The 13280-nt window shown below is 32.0% G+C and overlaps 1 protein-coding gene across 1 annotated transcript; it reads left to right on the top strand.

The window, feature by feature from the left end:
* The first annotated feature begins 1906 nt into the window (after positions 1-1906).
* LOC134705454 (tyramine beta-hydroxylase-like) lies at positions 1907-11743 on the top strand. The gene is made up of 10 exons (XM_063564179.1): positions 1907-2064; positions 2441-2474; positions 2881-3091; positions 3867-4002; positions 6697-6798; positions 7272-7451; positions 7945-8108; positions 9343-9586; positions 10183-10279; positions 11372-11743. Exons 2-10 carry the CDS (start codon positions 2449-2451, stop codon positions 11670-11672), a joined length of 1461 nt encoding a protein of 486 aa, XP_063420249.1. The 5' UTR covers positions 1907-2064; positions 2441-2448; the 3' UTR covers positions 11673-11743.
* The last annotated feature ends 1537 nt before the right edge of the window (positions 11744-13280 follow it).

The following is a 13280-nucleotide window of genomic DNA, read 5'->3' as shown; positions in this document are numbered from 1 at the left end:
AAAAATGTCCATTTTGATCTCTGGCGTTGTTCAAAATTCATCTGACGTTGCAATTTCAATTGTGACGTCAATCACGTGCAGCCCATGTTTTATTCGAATTAGAACATGGCTTTGTACCTAAAGCTAAAGAAGAACGTCATATTAGAATCTTCAATTTTGTACTTGTTTGGTTTTATAAATATTTTGATATGAGCGTCTTATGTAGACGAAACGCGCGTCTGGCGTACTAAATTATAATCCTGGTACTTTTGATAACTATTGTTAATTTCTGTGTCATTAGGTCTATTGTGGAGAGTTGTCTAATTGGCAATCATACCACATTTTCTTTTTTATAAGTACAAGAAAACTTTCATTCCAGGTCTTTGTAAAATTAACAACATGGCCACATATCTATATCTCAAGTTACTGCACAGTCTCAAGATTGTTTTATTTTTTGCATTAACACCCTGTGGGGTTCACGCCTATATTACGGTGGAGTTTTGGAAGTGGCTCTACTGGACTTACTATATCCGCGAAATTCAATTTATTTATTTTTTTGTAAAACTTTTTTTGATTATTTTTAGAAATTTTGTTTTTAATCGTTTTCATCATTCAACATCGTTTTCAACTTTAAACATTTTCACACATCCAATATTCGTATTCGTATTCAACATCCAACAATGACATTTTTTGGGGCATGTTCCTCAACATTCGTTTTCAAAATTATAAGACTTTTAAACACTCAACATTAAACACACCAACTTTCGTTTTCAACCTCCTGCATTCGTTTTGAACAGTCAATATTCAACTTCAGATTTTATTTTTTTTTAATTTTATTTTTTTAACATTTGTTTTCAACAGTGTTCGATTTCAACATTCAACATTTTTTTTTTTAAAGTTCATTGAAATCGCTTAAAACATTCAATATTGTTTTCAACTTGATACATTCGTTTTCAACTTTATACATTCCTTTAAACTTATATACTCGTTTTCAAATTAATACATTAATTTTCAACATTCAATATTCGTTTTCAACATCAACATTCGTTTATAATAGTCCACATTCGTTCAACATTATTAGATGTCAACATTCAACTTTCCAAAAAAAAAACCTCCCAAAAAATATTTTATAAATTCGTCTTCAACTTTATACATTCGTTTACAACACTCAATATTCGAGTTCAATATACACATCCGTCTTCAACATTTGATTTCAACATTCATTACCTGTTTTCATCATTCACCATTCAATACCGTTAATTTATAAAAAAAAAAAAAAAAAATCATTTAATAAAGGCAACAGTAGCATACCGCTGTTCGAAATTCATAAACCGATTGAGAACAAAAATCAGGGTTATTTGCTAGCGTTTATTGTTTACGAAAACTCCTTATTAACCTTTAAATTCACAAAAACCTCGTGGTGAGTCACTAAAGTCTAGCCCATCCTAGAAGGTGTACTTGATTTGTGCTATATTTTTATTTGTTTTAACCTATATTTAAATTTACAAGTTTTAAGGAAATCATTGCCAAATTTGAGAATAGTAGGGAAAGACTGTGGATTTTTCTATAAAGTTTCCATATGTTTACCATTTAATCAACACAAGGGTATACAAATCCTCAATTATGACATGAGAAATATCTTAGAGATAGGCAACAGTAGTATACCGATGTTCAAAAGTCATAAATCGACTGAGAGAAAACTAATGCGGGTTACAAACTGAAACTGAGGGAAATCCATCAATTATACGAGGAAAACAAAAGAACAACAGAAACACTGAAGTGCAAAAAAATAAACGCCAACATACATAGACATTAAGACACTAACTATTAAATAACAAAATTTCCTATGATACTTGAATTGGCATGTTTTGAATACCAAATATAAGTGCATAGATATATCATGTTTCCGATCTTCAATGAAGCAGCCGAAGGCACGACAGAAATGGGAAGTTATAATGATGACAAATGATATGACATAACTTGTACTTATATTTGGTGACAAAATATATCTTTACGAATTCCGAAAAGGCAGACATTTAGACAATTAGGAAATTAAAACAGGATAAGAGAAACAAAAGTTATTGGGTTTGTATTACGTTATTGTTGTGTTTGTATTAAGTTATAATTATTACGACAAATGTTTTTTCTTGTTTCTCTGCATATAACAGGAGCTTATGTGGATTTATCTTAAACGTGGAAATCATTCATCATATATTTATAAATAAAAAAATATATCTGAAGGAAAGTATTTATTAAAATTAATATTTGAAAGGTGTAAACATTGCTATAAAATGCATTTTACAGACAGTAAAATTGGAATGCTGCGAATTATTGAAATAGATAAATAGATTCAATAGAAAATGTGTAAATGTGTAAATAAAATAATGAAGAGAAAAAACATGAACAAAAGCTTAAACTTGTAACTTAATCGAACTGAAACATATTTTTTTTTTACTTACAGATAATATTATGAAAACGAAGAGTGAATTAAAATAGTAAGTAACTGAAATGTTAATAATTATTCAAAATTTTATGAAGTCGTAGCGGATCTATTGGATTTTATTATATTCTGTTCCCATTTTTAAATGAAACTGAAAATTATCGAATTTCATTAAATTTTGAATTACGTACGAAATTCGTGATTTTCAGCAATGGGTTTGTTTGAAGGGGACGGATCTAGGATTTTTAAAATGGGATCGGAGCACCCAAACAACAATAAAAAGGTAACCGACTGTCTAATAATATCGAAATGTACTTTGAATCTTTACCAGATTTGAATTTATAATAAGTGGATCCATCGCTTTTATTATTAAAATGTAAAATTATATTACGAAATCTTTTCTTTTTAAATACTAGTATAACAATCTTTAATCTGAAGAGTGATTTTTTAAATCTTGACAGCTTAGTGATTTTTGTGTTAGTAATTTCCTTGTTTGACGGCAACTATTCCTACCCGTCATACCAATCGTCCATTCCAAACGGAGATAAAGCGCCTCATCCCTGCCACCAAAACAAGCTCTGGAATGGAGTTGGACACGAATTACCTGGAGGTGGAGGACCTCTGAATCCATTCGGAATCGATCTGTATCAAAACAAAGTAAAGACTGGAAAGGTAAGATTCAACGTACAATACATTTTTTATCCTACACCTTTTTGTATAAAGGTTAGTTACTTATTCAATTACTTTCATATCTTTAAATTACCGTAATTAGTATTATGTAGTACTATTTATATATGCTATAATTTATTTTAGATCTTACAAATGTCCTGTACCAAATCAGGAAAAAACAGCAGTTGTTATCTTATAGTTTGTTTCTGTGTATGTTACATTGTCGTTAGGTTTTTGTTGTACTCATCAGTGACGCTCATATCGAAAGCCAAACAATTTAAAAGTTGAAGATATCTGCTTTTATGTGGTAACATGTATTGATGTACTCTCTTGTCTTACACTGGTTCATTTTACAAATAGTTATCAAAGGTATCAGGATTATAATTCTGTACGCCAGACGCGCGTTTCGACTTCATACGACTCATCAGTGACGCTGATATCAAAATATCTATAAAGCCAAACAAGTACAAAGTTGAACAACATTGATGATCCAAAATTCCAAAACAGTTGTGCTACAATCTGATGTTTTTGTGATAAAAATGATATTTCTACATGTTTCGTATAAGTGAATTCAACACAGTCCTGTTATTCTGATAAATTTTAGATCTGAACTTAACCTTTGTGTGGAGCTGTTTATTTGTTCTATGTGAGTGAATCAAGTTAACACAGTCCTGCTATTCTGATAATTTTTAGATCCGGATTAAATCTATATGTAAAGCTGATTATTTTTTCTATGTAAGTGAATTTAACACAATCCTGTTATTCTGATAAATTTTAGATCTGGACTAAATCTATATGTGAAGCTGATTCTGATAGTGATGGTCGCTCTAATGGACAAGAACTTGGAGATCCCGACTGTTTATGGACAGAGAATACCAGTCAGCTGTTCATTAATTCTACAATCACTCATCCAGGTAGGGGCCATACACTGTCCTTCAATTGTAATATACATAATGGTCTTACGATTCACGGTGAACCGTTTTTTAGGTAGCATATGATCATACAAAGAGATATCGCTCATACACGTATCTGTTACATTAGAATAATAATTATATTTTAATTTGATTGGCTAACAGCAAATTCGCGTCAAATTGGAATTAACCTTCCTAAAAGAGTAACCTTCATTTCAATAAAAAAAAAAAGTCAGGATAAATCGAGCCTCCTGGTAACTATGATAAGTTAAATACCTAATAGAATGCATATGTAAGGAAAATAATGTGTTTTCGTGATTTTAGTTTTAGTAATTTTAAAGGGTGGTAAAAGCGTTGACCGTGCCAACATTTTTAGAATGCATAAAGTGTACTTCGGTCGATGCTTTTACACCCCAATGAATTTACAAAAAGAAGCATTCAATTCTTTAATAATAAACTTCAAGTGTATTTATTCTATTAACGTGGGATGTTGTGCTTTATAGTTTATATGCAAGATTATCAATGGTTGTTTTATTTTTATTTTTAAGGTCTTTCCTCTCCGCGAGGAAAGACCTTATTGTTTTTCGCATGTTTTTTTTTTTTTTTTTTCATCCAGCATTTGTTTGACATGGCCTCCCCTCGTTTCTATTGAAGTTATCATAACCAAATATGGACCATCGGTAGACCTCATTATGAAGTATTACCAGATGAGGCTGTGTAGGATTTCATCATCCCCTTTAGAAGTTATCTCCCTTTTATTGATTTTTTTCAACATGGCCCCCCCTCGTTGTTTTTAAAGATATCATGATCTTATTTGGACAATAGGTACATCTCATCATGATGTATTACCATATGAGGCTGCATAGAATTTCATCATCCTCTTTGAGAGTTATTTCCCCTTAAAACAATTTCTTTCCTTTGCTCATTTCTCAAAAAATGTTAGAGATAGAATCGATTTGAAAACGGCAACATGTACAGGAACAGATGGCAATGTTAATGAACATATACAATCATTTTGTTATCAACCCTTATTAGGAGTTATTCCCCTTGAAAAATTGTATTCAATTTTAGAAAAAATCTATTTCAAGAACTGAAAGTCTTAGAGACTTGGGACCTTCACCAATAATCTTTAATTTATGTGACCTTCAATATGCACCCAAGGTCAAAGGTCACAGAGTGCAAAAAAAAATTACGCTGCAATTTCAAGCTTACATATTAGGAAAACGATAAGACTTTGCTGCCTACATACAGCGTATAAAATGTTCCTCTCGACGAACTCTACATTTTATATAATAAGCCCAAAAATGTCCGACCGTCTGTTCAAAAGTTACAACGGGATGATTCTTAAAAGTATAGTATTTTGTGTATATCTTTTAAAAGGTAACATATATCAACCTACTATCAACTGCAAAGATGATCAGTATTTCAAGACCTTCAATTTGAGGTCAATGTCAGGTCATGATGAAATTTCACCTTGACCTTCACAGTATACTATGACCTTGACCTTGTGATATTTGAAAGGTCAAGTGGTCCTGAGTTGAATGGTGGTAGTCCCATGTCTCCACGGCTTCCGGTTCTTAAGTTTGGTATTGCATCATATATTTGATGATTAATTGTGACCTTGGTGAACTTTGAAATTGTCCCTTTTCTTTTTCTATAGTGTTGTCCTTTAACTGCAGATCATTTACCATTTAACAGATTTGAGATATCTATTGTCGTTTTAGAGATAATGCAGTTTGAAATTTTTCGAGCGGCGGCAAGTATTTCTGAAACAGCAACAGCTAACCACTTAAAATGTTTAAGAAATTGAAGAGATTGACATAGTTATATGTTTAACCAAATACCAAAAATATTCCATGGAAAAAAAACACCCAAAAATAAATTTGAAATTTTCATGTTTTGCATTGACTTTGTGAGTTTCATAACTTCTATTTATATAGTTGATATTGCATCATTTTTTGCACTTTGTCAAATGGGGTCATCTGATATATCAAATTGAAGGTCTCAATAAACTCTACTTAAAAATTAAAATTTTAAACCTCTTTTGCATCCCAGGTGGAAGGGTGGGGTCATTTAGTGCAAAAATTCAAATTTCTCAGATGGTAAGGTTGTCGCATATCAAATGAAAGAACATAAAGCGTACATTTCAAATTTCAAATTGACGTCCCCCAAAAATTGGTTGGATGGGGTCATTGAGTGCAAAAAAATAATTTCTTTTACAATAGGGTTGTTGTATATCAAATGAAAGGTTATGATGTGTAGATTTGAAATATCAAATTCCCAACCTCCAAAAATTGGTTGGATGGGGTTATTAAGTGCAAAATTTAAACTTTTTAGAACATGGCGTTGTCGCATATCAAATGAAAGCTCATCTACCATGTGTTACATATATCATACTTCCGATCTCAAAAATGTAGGCGGATGAGGTCATTAAGTGTAAAAAGCGAAAAGTTTCAGAAGGTATGCTTGTCGTATATCAAACGAAAGGTCGTACAAAGAACATAACGAAAACATCACTTTTACAGGAAAGACCTTTCAATTGTTTTACAAACAATTGAGATACTAGTTTAATTTGTTTTTCTTAAAGTTCATTTGCTATGTGTTTCTCGCAGATCTCGAACTGGTTGCTTACGTCGTTTACATGACTCGTGCTTTCTTGTAAAACGACGTGTTAATTGATCAATTTTGTCATTTTAGGAATTTGTGAACCAACAGAAAGCGAAAACTGTAGAAAGAAGAATAAATGGTTGAAATGTGATGACAATAATTTGCATTGTCCTTCTATCCAAGAGGATCCTGGTTAGTATTTAAACTTTTGGTTTAATACTTACTTAATTAGATATGTTATTTAAGTATTAATCCGATGTGTTTGTCCTTTTCTTACACCGTTCTATTAGACAAAAGTATCTTTTTAATATAAAGCAAAGTAATTTTCTATATACATGTATTTTATTTCTAAGTTGTTTTATTTATTTATTTAATTGTATGTGATTGTATTTTGTAATTTACCTCTTGTTTCACATGTCAATGTGACTGAGTGTTTTTGAAATAAAGCATTTTGTATTGTATTGTATTGTATTTAAAACGTCTATGAGTCCATAATTAAGATGTGGATGGGAAGACAAAACAAAAATAAAGAATACAGGACTTAATTTCACCAATCCAGACAATAGATTATTTTATATTGGTTATCCAAATAGTCTTCTAGTATATGAAGTGTTATTAACGAAATCTACCGATTAGAATAACAGATTTCATATGTCTTATTTCAGATGTAAAAGAATTGGCATTGAGAATTCCAAAAACTAGAGTGCAACACAAGGGTAGTAGATACATATGTACACACCTACATGTACCATTGGATGGAGATTATCACGTGGTTGCAGCTAAACCTTTCATTGACAATAGCCGTGTTATTCATCATATTGTACTTTTTGGATGCGATGCCGTAGGTTTGTACTATTTAATTACACCTTGTACGATGACAGAACAGATAATAAGCAAAGCAAAAATAATCCAAATCAAATTTATTTATAAAATCTATTAATAATTCAACAAAATTCGATTGACATCTACCCTTTGTTGAAATGAGCCCGTGTCTAAGGTTAAAAAAAGAGGGACGAAAGTTACCAAAGGGACAGTCAAACTCGTAAAAGTTGCATTAAAAATCTCACAATGCTATAATAAATAATTGAGGAGCCGCGTTTCCAGTCAAATCCCAAATTGTCGGTTGTAACTATTCAAATGAGGTTGTTATTTGGTGATGTGTCATGTTATCTATTTTTTTCTAATTGTAAAGTTAACTCCATCGGAAACTCAAAATGTTTAGCAATTCAGAAAACTAAAAATAAACTCATTTCACATGCATATATGATTCATAAAGTTTATCTTGGTCGTTTTTACTCATTTTGATTTCCATAAATAACACATTGATTCTAAATACAGAGAATCAGCCCAGAGTGAACGAGGTGAACACTTGTGTTACAAATGAAGGACCTTCGTTTTGTCACATGGTGACAGTTTGGGGTCTTGGCATCAAAGGGGAATGTTTCCCTGATAATTTTGGTATTCCGATTGGTAATAACGGCTACACAAGATTTATGTTACAGGTAAATCATTTATTTTAATGTCATTTTTTATTTTAAGAAACTAAGAGCCCCAGTCACACTGTCACGTTTCAAGAGCTACGTTCTACTACGTATTGAACGCGGGAATATACGTTAACGAAGCGTATCGAAACGTAGTGATCCTTTCTTCAAAACGGGACCTGCCTTGTATGTTTTGAAAATTCAACAGCAAACGTAGCGAAAATAGAAACAAAGTAGAAACCTAGTAGAAACGAATCAAAGCCTAGCGTAACATAACAAAACGTATTTATATAAATGCGTGGTGGAAACGTTGGTATAGAGTCTACACAGTAAGTAGCAAAACATGATATTAAAGAACGTAGCACAAACCTAGTTAACCCTAGACTTCAAAACAACGGGACATTTTGCATAAACGAAGTTAAAATGTAGCATTTTAAAACGGAATAAAACGTGACAGTGTGACTGGGCTTTATCAATTCATATTTACATAGCGATATCAGATTACAATGAACTGAAACATAAACGACTAAACAAATACCAAAAAAACAAGCAAAATGTAACTCCTGGATTCATATTTTTAACTTTAATATAGATATAAGAAGATGAGGTAGGATTGCCAATTGGACAAATCTCCGTCCAAGTCACAATGTGTAAAGGTACACATTCATCAAGTATGTGGCTCAAACAGGAAAACTAACGGTCTAATCAATATAAAAACCAGAAACATTTATGAACCAACAAACAATATCCACTAAAAATAATTTAAAGTTCCTGATTAAGACACATGAAATTAAATGCAGCGGGTTTTAAACGTTTAAATAGTCGTCAACCTTCGCCATAACCTGAAACAATCATGTAACATCACAACATAGACAGAAACTCTTTAAAATACCAATTGAAATGGCTTAACTTAATCAAAAGACATATTTACAAAAACGAGTTTGTATACACTGAACAAATAAATATGATCTATTACACAATGGTAATACAAAATTAATTGAAAACAAGGAGAGAAATGAGAACTGTACATTAAGTTTGTGTCTTTGTCTACAATAAGGATTAAATTATACTTTTATTTCCAGATATTAAATTGAGGTTCTTTTCCATGAAATTTAGCTTGATGAATTGATTTCTATCATACGAAAAACTTACGTTAGCCGTTATCAGATTGCATTCTATTTGGAAATGATTCACCTCAGCTCGATGTTTTGTTTTATAATTGTTGAAGTAGTAATTATAAGTTTTGATATTCCAGATTCACTGGCAGAATTCTGAAGATAATATGGACTACACTGACAGTTCAGGAATGATTTTGTATTACACTCCAAATCTGAGACCATATAATGCTGCAGTCTTAACTATCGGTCAGACTATGTTTCATTTACCACCAGGACAATCCGAGGTCAAAGTTAACGGGAATTGTACTGGACAATGTACGAAACGGGAATTCCAAGGACCTATATACGTTCATTCTTCATTTAATCACATGCATTCTTTAGGTAAGATACGCTTAGTTGGCTGTCAAATTCATTTGTAGTTTGAGATCCTGGTCAAGCAAACGTATTGTTCATTATGCACACAAGACTAATTTGATTCAATGGTGGACTTTTTGTTGTTGCTAAAAGTCAACTTACTAGATGTTCGTGCACATTCACAGCGAGTGTAAATTAACAATAAATGCAAGAATAGATATTACAACTGAGATAGAGGGAAACTTTGACTGTCACTGCAAAATACCAGTATACAGAATATGGGTCGGCATTTTGCCTTGCATATGACCACCATATGAACCCGCCAAATGAATTGCTGCAAGGTTGATTATAGTTAAAAACCTTTAAATATAAGTATTTAAGCCAAACAAAGAAAGATTTTAAGGACAATGTTAACAACTGGTTTATTTTTGACGTAAACCTACAAATTACGGTAGTAATTTTTAGGGCCCTTTATAGCTTTGCTGTTCGGTGTGAGCCAAGGCTCCGTATTGAAGGCCATTCCTTCATGTATAATGGTTTACTTTTATAAATTGTAACTTGGATGTAGAGTTGTCTCATTGGCACCCATTCCACATCTTCCTATATCTATTTACATTTTACAGGTCGGAAACAAAGAGTAGAACAGTATCGGAATGGTGCTTTAATCAATATAATCTCTGATCTAGATAAGTTTTCATTCGACAGACAACACATTACAATGTAAGTTCATTTTAATTCAATTATTTACTTTTCATTTGATATAAATAGAAGGAAAATAAACTAAAAGCATCATTAAGTTAAAGCTTGTTAAATATGTAGTCTTCAGAAATAAAGGTTTGATACCTTGTTCATAAGTATGTGTTTCCTTAAAATTCTTCACTAGTTTATCATAATGTTTATATTTGAGTTTATTTTCGTTTTTACGCTCTACCCAACCATACTGCCGAAAGTACTTAATCGGGTTAATCATTAAGGAAACATCACAAAAAAACAACACATAAGGACTTAAGTAAGACATCAATATGTACGTGTATGAGTTATCATCCTCGTCATATAGGAAATGTATTTATACCATATGTCTAGCACACAAATCGCCTCGAGATTTGATTTATATTAACAGAGACGTCACAACCAAACACATATCACGTACGCCATATACATATATCCCTTGTAATGTTGAAGGACAAAACAAATAAGATATAAAAACATGTATACAACGACAAACATTGACGATGTTGCCATACTTTTTGTTTTTGTTAAGTTTTTATCAATTTAAAGGGGAAAAGTACCGAAATCGTTTTGTTTGAATAATGCCAGAGAGGGCAACTGGATGCTCATTTATGCCACAAACGCCAAGTATCTAGTTCGAAAGTGAAAACAATACCGTATAGACATAAGGTATTAGCAATATTACTAACATTTCATAAATAATTATAGCTAAGCCTGTGTAAAGTAAAGTTTCAATGTCGTAACAATTTCTATTTCGGTCTATATCTAAACACTTATTATTTGAAATTACATATAATAAATAACTTAATAGTCAATGCAAAACTTTGACTGTATATACTGGACATATGGTTTCACTAGTAGAAGAACAAATTAGTAGTTCAATCTAAAACATACTGAAATTCTCTGTTCAATACGCATTACTGCATGCATCTTTATGGTGATCAAAGAAATGTACAAGTATCCAAAGGATATGCCTTACAGGCACACACATTTGGAATGCTTAAACAAATGATATGTGAATCAATCCTCGTATAACTCTCAATAACAATGCTTTAAACGGATATATACGTGGTTTTATTTCAGACATGATCCACCAATAGAAATACAACCTGGCGATGACTTACGAGTTACCTGTACTTATGATACCACTTCTAGGAACGAAACAACATCGTTTGGACAAGGAACAGAGCACGAAATGTGTTTTGCCTTTTTAACCTTTTATCCATTTGAGAATGTTCATTCTATTTTAAAGTGTTTCACATGGTTAAAATTTCCCCACTGTTTTATTCTTGACATGATGAGTTTTGCGAAAAAGGTGAAGACAAACCCATTTATGAAAATTGGGATTCAGGCTGCAATGAATTCTCTAAAGAAGCATGGATAACAGGTATCACCATACCCAGTCATTTAGAGGAATACTTGTGTTTTAGACATAATAAATCGGATGCATAGTGACATGTGTTTGTGTTATCATACATGTGCCGTGCAAAAAAGGGTGACAACTAAAGAACCCGGATCTCAGCCATTTCATCTATAATTGACTAGTCACATTACTTGTATTGTGAATGCATTACAGCAATAAACCTTTCTTTAGAAAGAGTCGTAAAAAGATTCCACATGGTTTTTTTTATCAACTTTCATGCCCACATTGTTTACTTTAAGGAACAGCTGATATTACGTCTGGTTTAGTGTGGTTCGTGTTGCTCAATCTATAGTTTTCGATTGTTTTATTTATTGTGCGTTGTCATTTTCATTGACGTTTTTCGTTTCATTCTGTCGTTGACAGTTTAGTATTGACTTGTGAGTTCGAATGTCTCTTATTTAAGTAAAGTCGTCGGTATTTGTATGCCCCATGGTCGAAGTTGTTTTTGATGAAGTTGAAGTTCAATAAATTTGAAACTTAGTATACATGTATTTTATGATATGATATTTTCAATTTTAATGCCAATAAACTCTTCATAAATACAAGGATTAAAATTTTATATTTACGCCAAACGCGCGTTTCGTCTAAAAAAAGACTCATCAGTGACGCTCGAATAAAAAAATGTTTAAAAGCCAAATATAGTACGAAGTTGAAGAGCATTGAGAGTTTTCATCCCATATTCACAGTCCACTGAACATAGAAAATGATAATGCGGATGGGAATCCGTGTACTTGGGACACAATCTTGTTTTAAAAGTCTTTTTATTGTATTCCTGTCATGTAATGTTGTCATTTTAATGTTTTATTTAACATTGTCATAAAAGCGGGATGTTTGGCTAGGCACAAAACCAGGTTCCACTCACGATTTTTTCTTCTTAAAATGTCCTGTACCAAGTCAGGAAAATGGCCATTGTTGTATTATAGTTGTTTTATGTGTGTGTCACATTTTAGTGTTGACTGTGTTTCTGTTGTGTCGTAGTTCTCTAAAATTTGATGTGTTTCCCTCAGTTTTAGTTTTTAACCCGGATTTGTTTGTTTCTCAATCGATTTATAAATTTCGAATAGCGGTATACTACTGTTGCCTTCGTTAAGATATAATATGGCAAATCTTAAATCGCCCAGGATCTATTTAAGTGAATATAGTATGGTGGCAAATAAGTTACATTTAAGAGTTAAATGGACCTAAACACCTCATGGCTAATTTTCTCTTATTGTGAAGATAAATATGAAACCCGCTGATTAATGCATGTCGTTCAATGCCAACGTGGTGTAGATTTTTGGTCGAAAGTCAAAAGGCGGGATTTTCAAAATTCGCATATTTTTTTTTAACATTTTGGCTTATTTCTCGGTAGACTTTCATGGTTACCGAGAATTTTTTTCTCTCTGGAAATGATCCATGAATTCAGGTAGTCATATATATGCCTGATTGCCAGAGATTAGTGATTTATACCCTCACCTTACATGTTAAATACATTTGAAAATCGTTCAATTCACTCAATCTATATATGCACCGTGGGAAAACTCTAAGACAGGGTTCAAATGAAGTTATAATGTTTACTCTATCTTCACG

This window comes from Mytilus trossulus, chromosome 2, assembly GCF_036588685.1.
Source record: "Mytilus trossulus isolate FHL-02 chromosome 2, PNRI_Mtr1.1.1.hap1, whole genome shotgun sequence".
In the NCBI taxonomy this organism is placed as follows: Eukaryota; Metazoa; Mollusca; class Bivalvia; order Mytilida; family Mytilidae; genus Mytilus; species Mytilus trossulus.
Note: the sequence above shows the minus strand (reverse complement) of the source record. Positions and strands in the feature narration are given on the sequence as shown.